The sequence below is a fragment of the Symphalangus syndactylus genome, chromosome 21 (assembly GCF_028878055.3).
Source record: "Symphalangus syndactylus isolate Jambi chromosome 21, NHGRI_mSymSyn1-v2.1_pri, whole genome shotgun sequence".
Taxonomy (NCBI): domain Eukaryota; kingdom Metazoa; phylum Chordata; class Mammalia; order Primates; family Hylobatidae; genus Symphalangus; species Symphalangus syndactylus.
In genome coordinates, this window is record NC_072443.2 from 43,326,272 (window position 1) to 43,345,783 (window position 19,512).

General features: G+C 39.4%; 1 protein-coding gene across 3 annotated transcripts in view; it reads right to left on the bottom strand.

Moving 5' to 3' along the window:
- TMEM39A (transmembrane protein 39A) overlaps window positions 1-16,235 on the bottom strand; it is a 36,399-nt gene extending 20,164 nt beyond the window's left edge. The window contains exons 1-4 of one of the 3 annotated variants that reach the window (XM_063630112.1): window positions 15,851-16,235; window positions 14,458-14,642; window positions 7,934-8,156; window positions 2,084-2,167 (exon numbers count right to left, since the gene is read on the bottom strand). In XM_063630112.1, coding sequence (XP_063486182.1) covers window positions 2,084-2,167; window positions 7,934-8,156; window positions 14,458-14,570 — 420 coding nt within the window. In that variant the 5' untranslated portion in view covers window positions 14,571-14,642; window positions 15,851-16,235. The remainder of the gene's footprint in view (window positions 1-2,083; window positions 2,168-7,933; window positions 8,157-14,457; window positions 14,643-15,850) is intronic. The other 2 variants (XM_055260254.2, XM_063630113.1) reach the window with 2 other exon arrangements.
- Between the last annotated feature and the right edge of the window lie 3,277 nt (window positions 16,236-19,512).

Genomic DNA, 19,512 nt, shown 5'->3' on the forward strand with positions numbered 1-19,512 from the left:
TTCCCTTACTGATGAACATTAAGTTACAGAATTAAGACTTTGATAAAACTATGTTTAAATTTAGCTTAAGTATTCTGTTCCCATTAAGAACTGCAAGCCTTGGCCAGGCGCGATGGCTCACGCCTGTAATCCCAGCACTTTGGGAGGCCAAGGTGGGTGGATCACTTTAGACCAGAAGTTCGAGACCAGCCTGGCCAACATAGTGAAACCCTGTCTCTACTAAAAACACAAAAATTAGCTGGGTATGGTGGTGGGCGCCTGTAATCCCAGCTACTCAGGAGGCTGAGGCAGGAGAATCACTCGAACCCGGGAAGCAGAGGTTGCATGAGCTGAGATGGCGCCACTGCGCTCCCACTTCAACCTAGGCAACAGAGCCAGACTTCATCTCAAAAAAAAAAAAAAAAAAAAAAGAATTGCAAGCCTATTCCAACTAAGGCTATGCAAAAGCTGCTATACTACTTTTAGGCCATTTAAGTTATAATCTTTGCAGCAACAAGGTAGAAATCCCAGTTTTGAAGGGTTACACACTAACTAGGCATACTAATTGGACATGTACAAGTAGCATTTCCAAGTAACTGAAGGGATGAAACAAAATCATTTCCTATTTTAACAAATGAAAACATAAAATTCCACTGAGATCCTCTAAAGAAAGAACATGCTTTCGCAATATAAGGGATGAAACAAAATCATTTCCTATCTTAACAAATGAAAACATAAAATTCCACTGAGATCCTCTAAAGAAAGAACATGCTTTCGCAATATAACGAAAAGTGAGTTTCTATTTTCATCCTCTAAATAAAAACTCTGAAAGAAAAGATTATAAACAGACTTTCCCACTGTGAAAAACAAGGAATCCTACTACCTGTGCTTTTTGGTTAACTTCAAATGGTTTTCAGATCTTGACTTAGTATTTCCAATTACTCTGCTTCCAGAAATAGGGTTCCTGAAAATCGGAGCTTACACACACAGACTTTCCATGTATGTTTTGGGAAAAAGAAGTTGACTCTCAATTATCTGTGATTATAGTAACTGTTCATTTAAAATTTCACACTGAATTATAAGTTCCAAGATTAAAATTATTAGCCACTTCAGCTAAATTAACATTTTTTGTTTTTGTAATCACAGGGCACAAGATAACAATATTTTAAGAAAGCACATTTCCCTGCCTCATTGGGATTTACAAATATATGAAAAATGAGGCCAGGCACGGTGGCTCACGCCTGTAATCCCAGCACTTTGGGAGGCCGAGGCAGATGGATCACCTGAGGTTGGGAATTCGAGACCAGCCTGACCAACATGGAGAAACCCCGTCTCTACTAAAAATACAAAATTAGCCAGGCGTGGTGGCGCATGCCTGTAATCCCAGCTACTTGGGAGGCTGAGGCAGGAGAATCGCTTGTACCCAGGAGACGGAGGTTGTGGTGAGCCGAGATCATGCCACTGCACTCCAGCCTGGGCAACATGAGTGAAACTCCGTCTCAAAAAAAAAAAAAAAGGAAAGAAAAATGATACCAATGGTCTAGCTCTGTCAACAACTTTTAATTTTAAAAAGATCATTTAATGTTCTAATACTTTCTCATTCTGCTCACTAAACTTAGATTCTAATCTTCAGATTAATCCTATACAAATTCTGATACTCACTGCTTTTTAAAATTCTAAGAAACTCAAATGTTTCTTGCTAATAATCTTCTCAAATGGTATATATAAACAGTATCAAGTGAATATTATCTGGAACTGAATGTTTTAGGCGCAACTGTATGTGTACAGATGACACTTCGTATTAATAGTTACCTGAAATTCATCCTATTTTTACTGAAACTATTTAAATTTTTAAAATTGTACTGAAAAACTCAATAGCGGAACACAAGCTCGGACCCTACGAATGAATTTTCTAAGTTTTTGATACTTGAATTTTAAAAAATTACATTGCAGGGAAACCTTTTTTAAAGTGCTGGCACAACTCACATGGGAGTAAAGTAATTTATTGTTTCATTAAACTGGGACATGTCACGTTTTCAGCCTGCACCCATTCTAGTAACTAACTCTAGCTACATGTGATAGAATATAGTGAATGAACTGTTACCTCTGAGATGAGAGCCCATACAAGCCTCCTCGCAAGCATCACTGTGATGAATGCTGCCAGATGATAATCAATGAGATGAAAATTCTACAACAGAAATAAATAACTACATCAGAAAGAAATATGATGTGTATTCAGCTGGCACTACTACAAGAATAGAGGTTTATCCTATTATGGGAATATGAGAGATCTTGAAGAGACTACGTACCTTCTACTACTTCTTTCATAACAAATTGCTTTAAGTTTTTAAACACTATTTTAAACTACCTGGAATGTATTCCTCTCCCTTTTCAAAAGTATTACTGTACTAAAAGGAAAAGATGGCAGCTTTAAGTTATAACCTGCAGAATTATGGCAAGAATAATTTATATAAAATGCCATATTTATAATGTGTCAAACTTAATAGATCAGTTGGGATTCACAGTCTTCAGAAGTTACTGTTGTTCGTTTCTTACGCAAGCTTATGTTAATCTAATTGGGCATCTACTAAACTCTCTACTAGATGGTATATCAATTATACTCATTTAGTGTTTCTCTCTAGTTTGATTTAGAAGTATGCCTTATGTTTGGTCTCTTCTATAAAATAGCATTACCTAGATGCTGTCTACAGTTCCTTCTAGTTCTAAGTCTGTATATACAACTGTGGTAATAAGCAAATGAAAAGTCTTTAGCAACAATATCCCAGGAACCACCAGAATCAGAATGTATTTTCATTTTGATGATCAAAAGGTCTGTAGGTTTCCACAATTCCTTCCAGAATGAAACATTAAATTTCTCGATTACTTAATTTAATAAATCTATACATAGCATCTACAATGTGCCAGGTACTCTCCTTCACACTAAAGATACAGTGTGGAAGATGACAGCCAAGGTTCCTGCTCTCCTGGGTCTTACTTTCTACTGTGGTGTGAGAGGGAAAGGAAATGGAAAAGATTACTATTCGTTCCTTCTGCATCACCATAAAATTTAACTAGGCACTGACTCCTAGCCAGCTAAAGGTTCATTTTCCAGCCTCCCGTGCAAAACTACTTTTAGCCAAGGGATGAGTGAAAAAGTAATACGCACAACTTCTAAGCCATCCTCTTCTAGAAGGAGCTGTCCCCTTTTCTCTTTTCTTTCTCCTTCCTGCTGGTCAGATATGATAACTGGAGTTAGAGTACCTGCCTTGGACCATGGTTTGGAAGAGCAATAAATACAAAGAGTTGCCATGCTGATGTTATATCACCCACCTAAACTTTTATTAAATAGGGAAATAAGTTTCTATTTTGTTTTAGCCACCCTGTTATGGCAGCTAAACCCATATCTTCAATAAATTTGTTTGGAGAAGCAGGGCAAGTAATGACAATAAACAAGCTCCCAAACAAAAGCATTGTAAATAGTTAAAACTGCTTGTAAGAAATAAAACAGTAACAAATAATGACTTAAGAAGGAGGTGCAGAGCCCATTTAAATTGGTAGTTAGGGAGGCTATCTCTGAGAGGATGGCATTTGCGCTGAGAGCTGAATGAAAAAAAAGCACCTGGCATTACAAGCTCTGGGGACAAAGGGCCCCAGACGAAGAAAAAGCAATCACAAAGGCCCTAAGACAGGAAAATATATGCCTAGTGTGTCTAAAAAGCAGCAAGAAGGCTGGAGTGAGACAATTATTGTAGTGGGGCAAGATCAGTTAAGAAGCTCTTGCTTTTAATTTGAGTGAAAAATGATAACAGACTGAACAGCATGAGTAGCAATGGAGATGGAATTAACTGGCCAAATTTAGTATACATTTTAGAGATAGTACAGCCAGAATGTCAACAGAGTGGCTTTCCACTCCTTAGATCATTTCCTTTTCTCCCTAAGTATAATGGATTCTAACAGTATTTATCCCCTCCTATTTTTGGGACTCCTCCCTGCTTACCCTACTCCTCCAAAATAATGCATGCAGATTCACTTGACCCCTGGCTGATGTCTGGGTCTTATTAATGCATCACAAGTCCATCTAAGACATTTTTAAAAATCAAAATATTGGCCAGGTGTGGTGGCTCATGCCGGTAATCCCAGTAATTTGGGAGGCCAAGGCAGGCAGACCATGAGGTCAGGAGATCAAGACCATCCTGGCCAATGTAGTGAAACCCTGTGTCTACTAAAAATACAAAAATTAGCTGGGCATGGTGGTGCATGCCTGTAATCCCAGCTACTCGGAAGGCTGAGGCAGGAGAATCGCTGAACCAGGGAGTCGGAGGTTGCAGTGAGCAGAGGTTATACTACTGCACTCCAGCCTGCTGACAGAGCAAAACTCCATCTCAAAAAAAAAAAAAAAAAAAAAAATCAAAATATTTAAGTGCCTAATACATCTTTTTGTTAAGCAAATCATGTTAAAACCAAATCAATGAAAATGGTAATGTGCTTATGATTAACTCTTTGTAACCCAGAATATTTGATTAATCAGAGCCCTCTATTCCTGGCTATTCTGAATAATTTACTACTTCTAGCTTTTATGTTTCTTAGGGTTAAGACTCATTCAGTTAATTGGTTGACAGCTAGAATGATACTTCACATATTCAGGTGTCCACATTTTCTTTTTGATATTAAGGTCCTGAAATGGAAAAATAAAAACCTAATATATAAATCTGACAAAATTATTATAAGTATCTGACCCAGACTCTCATAACAGAAGAAAACTTAAAAGACAGACCACATATTTGGGACAGAAGTCCTTGCTAGTGCCTCCTGGCCAGGTAACCACCTTCCACACTTCAATACCTTCAGTGATGGGAAATAACTTGATCTCCGGCAGTCCAATCTATCTTTGAATAACTCACTGATACAGGCTCCTTTCAGATTCATGGGCTAAACTCTTATTTGCTATTTCACATGTTACTCTTGGCTTCACAATCCAATTTTAAGCTTTGTGTTAGCAAAGATTATGTGCATCAGATAAGGGAGCCAATCTACTCTACAACCTCCATTAAATGTGCGTTCCTCTACTGCAGAGGCTGGAAAGCTAAAAATGACATTTCCAAACTTTCTTGCAACTCAGACTCTAGATACGATTCAGGTTCTGTCAACCACAGGCATCATATAAAACTTGAATAGAAGTGAGTGAAGTTAGGGGGAAAGGTAGCAAAAGGCATCCATTTTTGGTGGTAAGGGTCAAAGCAAAGGAAGCATTAATTCTGGAGTCAGCAGCTAAACAGCAGGTTCCTGATTATGACAAGAACACTGGCTCCCTGTTTCAAGGCAGTATTTGTAGGTGACTTTCTAAAGATCTATAGTCAGATATGTTAGACTGGGCAAAGAACTCTTCCATGAGACTGAAAATTCAACAAATGAGAAGTTTCCAGGGAAATGTCAAACCAAGTGGAAATTTTATAACGAACTACCCAAGAAGCACTTACAGAATAAATGTAGGACTAAAACAGGAAGTAAAGCATAGTAATTGGTCTGGACTTTGGCACCCACTATGCCGCTATGTGATTTTTGAACCAGTTTATAGGTCTTACATTCATTTATAAAACGGGAGTCATATAATGGTACCTACCCATTTTGTCTTACATTCATATATAAAATGGGAGTCATATAACGGTACCTACCCATTTTTATAAAGAGTAAATGAGATAATACTTGTAAATAATCTACTAAATATTTTAATGTGTGTTTGTTATTGACACTGTTAAGATAGTATTTATTTATAGAACTATATAGCTGTAAAAGGCCTTAAAGAACATCCAATCCAACTTCTTTTTAAAACACCATGGCCAAAAAGGATGAATGAAGTACAGTTCCTACACTCAATAAGCTCTTAATTCAGGTAAGAAAAAAAGACTATTAAAAAAAAAAATTGGGGGCCAGGCGCGGTGGCTCACGCTTGTAATCCCAGCACTTTGGGAGGCCGAGGCAGGCGGATCACAAGGTCAGGAGATCGAGACCACGGTGAAACCCCGTCTCTACTAAAAATACAAAAAAAATTAGCCGGGCGTGGTGGCGGGCGCCTGTAGTCCCAGCTACTCGGAGAGGCTGAGGCAGGAGAATGGCGTGAACCCAGGAGGAGGAGCTTGCAGTGAGCTGAGATCGCGCCACTGCACTCCAGCCTGGGCAACAGAGCGAGACTCCGTCTCAAAAAAAAAAAAAAAAAAATTTGGCACTATATCATTGCAATTTTTCAACACAGAAACTGACATTCTTATCACATGATATTAAGTAGACAGAAGGTCAATATAAGGTCAACTATTAAGAAAATTCTTAATAGTTAATACCAGGAACAATCAAATGACACAAATATTTAAAACAAAAATTTTTATTCTCTTTCCATACTATCTTAAGGATTTTGGCCCACATTTCCTTTCTATGTTCACCATGCTAGGGAGGCTTTTTAATATTTATTAGTCCCAAACACATATATAAGAAGACAATAGTCTTCTTTCGTCTAGAGCCTATCTCTATCACTCATTCAAATCTGCCACTGCCAACAACCTATCTGTCAAGTCATCTGACTAGCCTTAGTATAGTGGCCACAATCTTAGCTCACTGCAGTCTCGATCTCCCGGGCTCAGGCAATCATCTCACTTCAGCTTCCCCAGAAACTAGGACCACAAGTGTGCACTACCATGCCCAGCTAATTTTGTTTATTTTTTGTAGAGACAAGGTCTCATTATGTTGCCTAGGCTGGTCTAAAATTCTTGGGCTCAAGCAATCCTGCTGTCTTCACCTCCCAAAGTGCTGGGATTATAGGCATAAGCCACCATGCCCAGGCCTTACCAATATTTTTTTATATACCCTTCTATGGTGAACCTTCTCTGCATCAAGACTATCATGGTACTCATTTTTTTTTTTTTTTTGAGACAGAGTCTCGCTCTGTCGCCCAGGCTGGAGTGCAGTGGCTGGATCTCGGCTCACTGCAAGCTCCGCCTCCTGGGTTCATGCCATTCTCCGGCCTCAGCCTCCCGAGTAGCTGGGACTACAGACACCTGCCACCACACCCGGCTAATTTTTTATATTTTTAGTGGAAACAGGGTTTCACCGTGTTAGCCAGGATGGTCTCGATCTCTTAACCTTGTGATCCACCTGCCTTAGCCTCCCCAAGTGCTGGGATTATAGGCGTGAGCCACCGCGCCCAGCCTATCGTGGTACTCTTAATAAATGGAGAGAGAACAGAAGAAACCTACAATATATTTTTATGTACTTCAGCAAAGACAGCCAATTTCTCAATTTCACTTCCCAATTTCCCAATTTTATTTAAGTTTACTATGTATCCAGCTAAAGGACTATATTTAGCTTCTCTTGTAGTTAGGAGTGGACATGTGTGGAAATGATGTAAGCCTGGCCCATGAGAAACTGTCCTTTATATTGCCCTAAGCTCTTTCCCCTTCTGGCTGACAGGGATGGGCCACAGCCACCTTGGAGGTCACATGTTGGAAGACAATAGAATCTCCATCAGCCTAGGTCCCCTGAAGAACTCCTGGCAACCAGGACAACTGCCTCAGAGTTTATTTGTTACAGAAGCTACCATTAGCCTAATTCAGCCATTAAAAGGGTAGAGTTGTTAGAATGTGTTAAGACTGTAACACTGACACCTTATACTTACGAATTTAAAATGGTGTAGAGAAAACTAAATACCAAAACCTTTCAGTGATATTATTATAATAAATTATTTAAATGTTTTCTGCATTTTCATTTATATTTTTACTTCCTCTGGTAGTACTTATAATTTAACCATCTTATCATGAAATTTTATTTCTGGAAGTAATCTGTGGCCTAGCAGAAAAACACTTTATTAAAAGAAAAATTACTAAGAAAAACAATTTCTACAGAAAGGCTTTCCAGGTAGTTTCTTGGGTAAGTAACACGAAGAACTTAAAGTCTGAGTAAGACTTACCAGTGATGTACAAGAAGCAGGATGATTGTAAGGATACCACCACACTGTTTTATAAATGTTGATGTACTGAATGAAAAGAGCAACCAACAGGTAGATGAAAAAAAGGAATTCAAAGAGTAGGCTCCCATCCACAGGCAAGTCAGGAATTTGGCAATGACGAACAGGACCTGGGGTGATTAAGGCTGTGATAGGTGGGACTGGAAGGCCAATAGCACTACCATTCCTGAAAGAGAAAACTATGGTTAACTCAAATGGTGATAACCTCCACTATCACAGAACATAAAGGGCTCCTGCTGTCTCCTCCATCTACCCCTTCACTGTCGGTTTTCCCCCCAAGACTCCATCCTAGGATCCTCTTCTCTTCTCCCTCCACACTTTCTGTCAGTGATCTAAGATGCAGCTATGGCCTCCATTATCTCCTACATGATGAAGACTATAATTTCTCTCCATAGAGCTCACTGCTAAATTATAGACACATTATTCAACTCCCTACTGGACATCTCTGTGTTCTTCCCTCTTACAGTCCTGACCTTAGTTCATGGCCCACTCAGTTAGCTGCCCACATCAGAAACCTGGGAGTCATATTAAAACTTTTCTTGGCCAGGCGCAGTGGCTCACGTCTATAATCCCAGCACTTTGGGAGGCCAAGGTGGGCGGAACACCTGAGGTCAGGAGTTCAAGACCAGCCTGGCCAACATGGCGAAACCTCATCTCTACTAAAAATACAAAAATTAGCCAGGCATGGTGGTGGACACCTGTAATTCCAGCTACTTGGGAGGCTGAGGCAGGAGAATCACTTGAACCAGGGAGGTGGAGGTTGCAGTGAGCCAAGATCACGCCACTGCACTCCATCCTGGGTGATAGAACGAGACTCCATCTCAAAATAAAAAAAAAATTAAAAAAGAAAAAAAAACTTTTCTTCTGCCTCTCCATGTCCAATCACTCTCTAACTCTCCTAGATTCTACTTTATAAAACTTTGTCCAATCTGTACCTTCCTCTTTAAACTCATTTGCTTTAGTTCAAGCATTCACTATTTTCACCAAAACTATTGCAGTAATCCTCCTATACTCAATTCCACTTTCACCAAACTCTCCAACCTGTCTTAAAGGGATCTTTCTAAGATAAAACTCTGATAGTGTTACTCTTACCTAAAAACCTTTAATGGCTCTCTACTACCAGTGGGGTAATAGCCAAAAATTTTTAGTAGCCCTACGAGGTCCCTCAGCTTAACAGACTAGCTTCACCTCATCACTCCTTCACATGCACCCTATATGATACTTATGCTATTTGCTTTCTGGAACATACATGCTCTTCTTTTGCACGTTATTCCCTTTAAATGTACTAATCACCTTCCATAATCACCTTCCTTAACTTCTCACATACATATTTCTGACAAAATCCTTCCAAACTTTTTTTTAACTCATTCTTCAAGATTTTTAAGCTACTCAAACACATTCTCTGGGAAGCTTATTCTCACTCCATCAAAACTGATTCATCTCTCCTCTGTGCCACCATAATACCTAACTACACCTTTATTACTGTACTTTTCATATTGTTACACAATTTTTTGTATGCATCTATGTGTTGTCTACCAGATCATAATCTTAAGAACAGAGACTATACTTTTCTTAATTCACTGCAAATATGTACCTTTAGGTTGAGAAGGCAGTAGACGAATACAGTTATGAAAAAGAGAGATATCCCTTAAAACACAAAAAGATGCAGAGACTTTAATCCCTATATTCTTATTGTTCTTTATTCCATGCTCTTTTACACATCAGAAATAGCTGGGCTACCTAAAGGTATAAGATGGAAGTAAGAGAAAAGTTTCCTTTGTTTATATGACTGGGAATACTTACAGAGATCTAAGGGTCTACTATTATTTACAGACCAAAGAAAAGAAGCTTGGCTTAGATACTTCCAAAGAATATTTGAGAGAAGGAACAAAATTCGCGTTATCATTCTACTCTAAAATTTCCAAATACAGAAATTGGTATGTAGCAGTTACAGTACTTTAAGTGACCCATGGGAATATGAACTCTGCTGATTCTGAACAGTTAAGAATACTATGGCAGAAACTCAGAAGACCTAGAAGGGAAGAACAGGAACTGGGGGAGGAGGGTATGGAAAAGATTATAAGTTTCTTCTTCTCATTCCCAGAGTATAATCCAATAGAGCAAGCCTACCAAGTAACACATTGTGAACCACCAGTAGGTCTCAGAACCATACCTGATCAATCATAAACCAGTCTTTGAGGTGGGCCACAGCACTGTAAAAACTCCAGGAGGCACCATTCCACAAAATACAACATGAAAAGCAGCCTCTGAAGTTTACAAGTTGGTAGACTTGCATGAAGAGGATTACAACAAGAAGCCAATCTATTCCCTCACTCCAGCTGATTTATGAAATTAAAAACTCTGATGAGAAGTTACATGATTACGAGCCTCTACTCCAGACAAACTAAAAATTCTTATTTCCCTTCAGTCAAAAATACACTAAGGCGGAACACATGTTAAAAATTACTTGTTATGACTTAAGGGTTAAAAGGTTCTTACAGAATTTTTCCCAAGTGAAGTAGACAAATGTGTTTTTACCATTAACAAAGTCAGTAAAATGCTGGGCCTCAAAAAAGATATTCAAAACAAAGTAGAAAAGACCTACATTTGTCATACTCTATACAGCCTTGACTATTAAATGTCAAGCCAGAAAACAAAGAGACCAAGGTCAAATAAAACGAGATATGGCTGGGTGCGGTGGCTCATGCCTGTAATCCCAGCACTTTGGGAGGCCAAGGCAGGCAGATCACGAGGTGAGGAGTTCGAGATCAGCCTGGCCAACATGGTGAAAATACAAAATTAGCTGGGTGTGGTGGCATGTGCCTGTAATCCTGGCTACTCAGGAGACCAAGGAATGAGAATCGCTTGAACCAAGGAGGCAGAGGTTGCAATGAGCCGAGATCGTGCCACTGCACTCCAGCCTGGTGACAGAACAAGACTCTGTCTCAAAAATAAATAAATAAATAAAATAAACGAGATCTAGAGATCTGGAGCATCAGTGGAAAAAAAGTACTCCTATATAAAAAGAATCTATGAGATTATGTCTTCTCTATCTGATCTATAAAGTTGAGAACTTGAGAAGAGATATGATCATTTTTAAAACTAAAATAAACAGATTGTCAATATATCTCAGAAAATCAGTCACAGAGGTATTATTTAGGAAAAAATGTAAGTATTATTCCTCTAATAGAATACAAAAATAGGGCCAGGCACAGTGGCTCACGCCTGTAATCCCAGCACTTTGGGAGGCTGAAGCAGGTGGATCAAAATTAGTCAGGCGTGGCGGCACATGTCTGTAATCCCAGCTACTTGGGAGGCTGAGGCAGGAGAATTGCTTGAACCCAGGAGGCGGAGGTTGCAGTGAGCTGAGGTAGTGCCATTGCACTACAGCCTGGGCAACAAGAGTGAAACTCCATCTCAAAAAAAAAAAAAAAGAATATAAAAATAGATTTAAGAATCTATTCAGAACCCATATAAATTCTCTAGCAATGAGTTGTGACAACACATGTGAAGTGCTACTCATCCAGGAAAGCTCATTAGAGACTTGATGCCCAGGGTTTTTATTGGGGGCTGGCCACATGGGCACCTTCTTTCTAGCAGTACCAAAATTCTAGACTCCCAAAAGGAAAGCAGGTGTTCAACACAGCTACTCATAGGAAGGCCTGCTTATAAGGCTTAAATACAGGAACCATGACTAGTAAACAGTTCCCTACAGTGATATAAACTTTCCCTAAATAACAAGAGTGGCTCACTGTGCCTAAACTGTTCATATAAACAATGTGGTTTATGCTGAACACCTGTGTTTTGTCCTTGTATATAAAGTTTGTGTGTGGGAAAGGGTTAACACAGCAGGCCTGAGACTGATTGGTATGGAGCCAGCAAGCAGCAGAATTTAGGGAAGCAAATGGATGAAGGAAGAAAGATTCAAAGGCATAAAGAGGATTAGAAGAGACAGGGAAAGCAGTGGTCATTTGGACATGTTCAGGTGATATTATTAACAAAGTATATGCAAGGAATAAGCAAAGAAAACAACAGTTCTCAAATTAAGATTCTCCCTCAACCAGGAGCTCTCCAAGAAATCCAGAAATACACAATATATCTTCCTTTTTTAAAAGGATAATACTTTAAATACACTGTTGCAAGAACAAATCCCTGCTCCCCAGATGTGGACAGCAGGACAAGGAACTACAATTTCAACCTTGACTGTGTTACCAAACTAGCTCCTTGACATTCTAAAGTTTAACTTCACCAATCAGACCACAAGCACCTACCAAACAGAGACAAATGCTCTCCTCTCCAGCTGACCTATGTCTGTCTTGCAGCATCACATGTATCATCCAAAAGTATGTAATACTGAAGCAATTATCTATTTCCCTTCAATACACTACAGACACTCCAGAAGTGAGTTCTTCTCATCTGGACACTCCTTCTTTCTATATATCCTTCCTAAAACTGTATTATAAGCTATCTGCTAGTTCTTTCATGTTTTCATACCTCTTCTCCAGGTCTTTTATAACAAATTATTCCAGCTGCTTGCTTCCCACCAAGAAACAAATATAAAGCTTTCTTTTCCCCAAATAATTTCTCTAGGTAAACATGTCACAAATAATCACTCAATAATAGTCTTGGTGACTTTTCAAACCATAAACAATTATTTCTTTCATTTTAAAATGTTGGAAAATACTTTCTTCTACCCACCCCCTCCCTCCCCCCAGTTAATTGCTAAATAAACATATGTTGAAGGAGGAGAGAAAGGCAGATTAAAGCAACCATGGTTGGAACCCTGAATACCAGGATAGAAGAGCTACAGTGAAGGCAGAGAAAAGAATACCAAACCCAGTCAAGAGCAGAGGTATTTTCCGAATGTTCCTACTTCTTCCCAGTATACTATCTGCAGACTCCATGTGCAAGCAGAAGCATCTACAAATGACATTTTCATTGGCTTTCAGTTCTTTTTAATAGCAGAACACTTTATTTTCCTTTCCTCATGATATTTTACATAGTATCTTAAAACACATAGGAAAATGAGTCAGTCTAATTAAGAGAAGACTAGGAAACCTCAAACCTAGACTCTTAGGCTTGCCTGATCCATTTTCCCTTCTAAGCCCTCCTACAGCAACCCCTGAGACACTGAAGAGGGATTTCACGGGACAGTCTGAGAACATTTTTATCTAGAGAACATAATTATCTACAGGAATCCTCAAAGCCAAAGTCAAAGAGAATGAACAAAGAACTGCTAGAGTTAATACGCAGGTAAAGCTACAATTTCTTAGCTAGCTAGAATCCTAGTTAGGGACAGCTAAGATTTTCTATCACGATTTGAAAGTACTGAATCAATAAGCTGATAGCATATATTAATAAAATTAAGGCACGTACCTCAAATAGCAAACAACTTTTATCTCAATACCTATATTAGATAGTACCTTTCTTCAAAAGCATTTTCGTGTATTCTCATTCTTATTTTTAAATACATAAAATAATATTTGTAGAAATTTTGTAAAATTCAGTAAAGTTTTTTAAAGTTACTGCAATTTACTACTTCATTTATTTCAACATCCTGCTATGATGCAAACAGTACCATCATTTTTAAAATAAGGAAATCCAACGAACAGCAGAGTAAAAAATACTCTAGCATAAACTAGTTACTCTGTATACATACATAAGCAAAACTTAGATTAAAAATTGGTATAAGAATCGGAGACTGGAAAAATCCCTTCAAACTGGAATTTCAGGGAGAGCTCCACTGAAATGATGAGATCAGAACTAATTTTAAAGATTGGGTGGAATAGGGATTGTAAAGTCAGGAAAAAAAAGGGCAAAGGTCAGGCCTAGAAAACAAAAGTGCATAAATACCATTAGACAGGCCTGAAAACACAGTAGTACTGATTGCTAGCTCTGAAAATTAAAATCAAGACAAGAGAAAAACTTTTTTCAGGCAGGAAGGAGAAATTAGCTGGCAGAAATTATCTTGAGCAAATACTTGATTAGGTAAAAGTATCTCTTTGCACTGCTACATTATTAAACCTCCTGATGGCAGGGGCTACCCCAGCTAATAAACTGCTAACATTTATTAAGACCAAACAATTTTCTGACAATTTAAAACCCTTGATGGAATTTGACTTATAATTTGCCCTCTAAAAAAAGAATGCTTATAAGTAGATAAACCATCACACTTACCTTGTATTTTCATTCACTTCTCCCTTCTTCTAATAGATAAAAAGGGGATAACCAGAATTTAGATGATCAGCCAAAAGAAAGAATGTGACTGCTTTCACTTTGTGGGCCCCATGTCACATCTTTTTACCTCCAAAGTATTTTGAAATCCTGAATTTTGTCTTGAAGGGCAGGATTCTACCTCAGTGTCAAGAATAAATATCAATAAGCAAATATCTGAATGACATGGCTTTTATGTTAGTCTTACTGATCATAGGACATTAAAATTATATATAGCCTTATTTTTTCTTTACCTGTTTCTCAAGCCTGTTCCATTGCCACAGCCCCCACCAACCAAAGTCTGCAAAGAAGGTAAAGCTGAACGGCTTAGCTGTTGCCGACTAGGGCCCCTCCTTCCACCGGGCATGTCCAGGAACCAGTCTGCTTCCAGTGCCACCTGTAGTTGCAACCCAGGTTAATGGTTGTCAACCAGTTTCAACTGTGAACGACAACAAAAACATTTAAATATCAGTAGACTATTTTTAAAGTAGGCAACAAAACAACGAGAAACACTGAGTGAGCAGGCCTTACAAAAGAAGATTTTCAAATGAATGTTCCCAGTGTCTACTACCTACGTTATTCGAATTAAAGAACTATTCAGACTCTAATGGGTCAAAAGCCTAAGTTCTGATCTAAGCTCTGTTCAGCTTTAGGCAAGTGATGACCTGTGTCTTTTGTCAACTGATTTGTATCATCTGTTAAGATATTATAATCAGATAGAAGTTTACAAGAAACATCACACCTTATACATTTCCAGCTCAATGTTTCACACTTAAACTACTTGAAATATAGAAGAATCGGCACTTTATAAAACGTTAGGTTTTGTTATCAAGGGATACGGGTTGTGAGCTCAGATGGTCACATATTATCTGACCTCATCCGGATAAGTTAACTTCTGAGTGTGTTTCTTCACTGGCGGGGGGGGGGGGGGGGGGGGGGGGGGGGGCGGGGGGAGAGGGAAGTGTCTCCTGTTCTGTAGAGGTTGTCAGGACTGAGGAAGTGGAATGAAAGGGTACCACCAGTAGTTCTTTTAACTGTTTAAAAGTAAAACTGTTCAAGTGGTATCTCTATATTTTAGGGTTAAAACATTGAAAGAAACTCTTCAAGGGGATGCCCGCTCCAGAAAAGCTGGTGTAAAATCATAGAGAAATTACTGAAACTGCAAGATTAAGAGGCAAGTAAAAGATAAAGATCCTCACTGAAAAAAAAAAAAAAAAAAGCTGTTTTCATCATTCTACGGCAAAAATCATGATTCTGCCAACATGGATACCAATGTTTCCTAAACAATACAACTAAAACCCAAGGATGACACTGGAAAAAACCCTTGTTTTCAAATGCTCCCTATTCCTAACAGCCTTCAGCTGTAAACTAACCCCGAGTGAAACAAAGCATTCAAACCGCTGGATGCACGGGCTGCTGGTCCTTGATCCATTAACGAGCAAAGGGAAAGAAAAGTGCATGGAAAAAACTGGGACGGAAGAGGTGAGAGTATGCGGTGGGGTGGACTGCAGGAGACCACAAACTTCAACAGACTGGTCCCTAAGAGAAGTCGGCAGAAAGGTCGACAAAGCAGTCTCCGCCGCACACCCAAGAGGGCCGAGGCAGGTTCAGGACAGCCGGACCTTGCGGCAGCTCAGTAATACTCACGCATGGAGGAGTCCCAGCCGGTGGGGCGGGATCCCTAGAAAGCGGCGACAACTGTACAGACTGGACCCCAAGTAAGGGAACTCCCTCCCCGCGTTGAAACGCTGCAAACCAGCTGCTTGGACGCAGGCAGCCCTCGCCTAGAGAATCAAGAAAAGGTGTCCAGGCTTCGGGCTGCCAGACTCAGACCCAGACTCCGAGGCAGTTCCAGTGCCAGAGCTAAAGCTAGAGCCAGAGCCTGGTACTTCAGCACCCATCCCCAGCCTCCATTACCGCGGAGCTGAGCAGACGTGGCAGCGCAAAGCGATGACGTCAGCTACGCGACCGCGGTCTGCCCCAGCCGCGAGTGCGCCCCCGGAACCAGCCAGCACGCCAACCCCTCCCGTGTGCACCTGCGCAGTGGGGCTCGCCTTCTCCTCTTAACTCGCAGTCCCGCCCCTTCCGGCCAGTGTTGGCCAAAGCATTTCCTCCCTCGGCCTCGGTCAGCTAGCGGCTAGGAGGTGCGGGCACCATGCTACTGATCCTTCTTGCTGTCTCCTGGACTCCATGTAATAACCATGTACTTTACTTTATTGTCTTTATCACTGCCATTTTACAGATGAGTGTAGATTAGGAGGTGTCACCTAGGGTCACGTCACTGCTAAGTGAGGGAGCCCAAGTCATGAAGTCATGCATCAGCATCCAACACTGCGCTTATTGTTTGCTAAGAACTAGACAGATGCTGTGGTTACAAAGTGAATACCACAAAAGCTCAGAGTCTAGTGGAAGAGAGGAGACACTAAGAAAATACAGTAATTACCATTTGTTACAATAAATGCAATATTAAAAGTATGTCCAAGGTCCACAGATAGCATGTAACACTAATGAATTCTGTGGGATGGTGGTGATGTCAATACCAAGAAAAGCTTTGCAGAGAGCTTGGGGTTTCAGCCAAGACTCCACAAAGGCATAGGGGCTTTGTGGGAGAATGGCAGTCCTCCTGGAGAAGTGGCAGATAAAAAGGTAAAGATCTGTGAGCAAGTCATGATGAGTTCAGGAATTGCCAATAGTTTGGTATTAGAAGAAGAGTAAGAGTGTCAAAAGGAGCATTTGTGTAATCCTTCACTCCAGAGATTTTAAGCTCCTTAATAGAAAGTTGTTTGTATTGACTGAATGATTAACCTTTATTAAGAATTTTGTTGTGTCAGGCACTGGATTAGTAGCTTTACACATTTCATTTAAATCTCACATTTTGATAGCTTCTACTATGGTTCCTATTTTACAGAAGAAACTGAAGTTAAGAGAAGTTAAGTAGCTTGTTGAAAATAGCCTGCCTGGCCAGGCAGGGTGGCTCATGACTGTAATTCCAACACTGGGAGGCCAAGGCAGGAGGGTCACTTGAGCCCAAGAGTTCGAGACCACCCTGAGCAATATAGTGGAACCTTGTCTCTACAAAAAAAGTAAAAAAATCAATTGGGCATGGTGGCTCACACCTGTAGTCCCAGCTACTTGGGAGACTGAGGTGGGAGGATCACTTGAGCCCTGGAGGTCAAGTTTGCAGTGAGCCGAGATTGTGCCACTGCACTCCAGCCTCGGCAACAGAGAGAGACCCTGTCTCAAAAATAATAATAATAATAGAAAAAAAAGAAAATAGCCTGGCTAGTAAGTGCCAGAACCAGAATTTAGAGCCAGAATGACTGATATCGAAACCAGTAAAGTTGCTAATATTCCCAAATATTCCTAATGTCCTAATGTACCACAGAGCTGTCACTTAGGAATACACACAAGTCTCCAACTTAGGATGGTTTGACTCACAATTTTTCAACTCTATGATGGTGCAAAACCAACACTCATTCAGTAGAAACTGTACTTCCAGTACTCATACAACCGTTCTGTTTTTTTTTATTTTTAAATACAGTCATGTGTCCCATAATGATGTTTCAATCAATGAAAGACCACATAAATGATGGTGAACCCATGAGAGTATAATAGAACTGAAAAATTCCTATTGCCTAATGATGTAGCTGTTTTTATGTTGTAGTGCAATGTATCCTGGTGTACACAAACCTGCACTACCAGTTGTATAAAAGTATAGTACATACAATTATGTACAGTATAACATACTAAATGATAATAAATTACTTTGTTACTGGTTTATATATTTACTATACTATACATTTATTGTTATTTTAGATTGTACTCCTTCTACTTATTTTATAAAAATGAAAGTTAACTGTAAAACAACCTCAGGCAGGTCTTTCAGAAGGTATTCCAGAAGAAGGCATTGTTACCATAGGAGATGGCAGTTCCATATGTGTTACTGCCCCTGAAGATCTTCCAGAGGGACAAGATGTGGAGGTGAAAGATAGTGATATTGATGATCCTGACCCTGTGTAGGCCTGACCCAAACACACATATGTGTGTTTGCATATTAGTTTTCAACAAAATAGTCTAAAAACAAAATAAAACATTTTAGAAATAGAAAAAAGCTTATAGAATAAAGATAGAAAGAAAGAAAATAGGACGGATGCAGTGGCTCATGCCTATAATCCCCGCACTTTGGGAGGCCAGGAGTTTGACAGCAGCCTGGCCAACATGGCGAAACCCTGTCTCTACTAAAAATACAAAAATTAGTCAGGTGTTATGGTGTACACCTGTAATCCCAGCTACTCAGGAGTCTGAGGCATGAGAATTGCTTGAACCTGGGAGGCAGAGGTTGTAGTCAGCTGAGATAGCACCACTGCACTGTAGCCTGGGCAACAGAGCGAGACTGTCTCAAAAAAAAAAGAAAGAAAAAGAAGAAAGAGAGAGAGAGAGAGAGACAGAAAGAAAGAAAGAAAGAAAGAAAGAAAGAAAGAAAGAAAGAAAGAAAGAAAAGAAAGAGGGAAAAAAAGAAAGAAAATATTTTTGTATGGCTGTACAATGTGCTTGTGTTTTAAGCTATTACAAAATCAAAAAGTGGAAAAAAATTTAAAAGTTTGTACAGTAAAAAAGTTACAGTAAGCTAATTTATTACTGAAGAAAGAAAAATATGTTTATAAGTTTAGTATGGTCTAACTGTACAGTGTTTATGAAATCTATAGTAGCGTAATGTCCTAGGTGTTCACATTTACTCACCACTCACTGACTTATCCAGAGCAACTTTCAGTCCTGCAAGCTCCATTCATGATAAGTGCCTTATACAGGTGTATCATTTTTACTCATTTACTGTACCTTTTCAATGTTTAGATACACCAATACTTACCATTGTGTTACAATTGCCTGTAATATTCAGTACAGTAACATGCTGAATAGGTTTGTAGCCTAGGAGCAATAGGCTATACCAAATATCCTCAGTATGCAGTAGGCTATACTAGCTAGATTTGTGTAAGTATACTCTATGATGTTCACACAACAAAAAAATTGCCTGACACATTTCTCAAAACATATTCCCATTGTTAAACAACACATGACTGTACTGCACACCTTCCTGGAAGTAGAAAAATTTTTGACTAAAGTTTCATTTGGATTCCAGAAGAAACATGCTATAGTTTGGGATATACATTTTTTCTTCCTGTCTATTCACCCAAAGTGAGCCTCACTCATACAAAAACTGGGTGGTTCTGCCCTGGTGGAATATAGACCAAATGCCCATATAGGTGTAATATGTGACTGATACGGCCCATTCCTAGGTAATCAACATTATT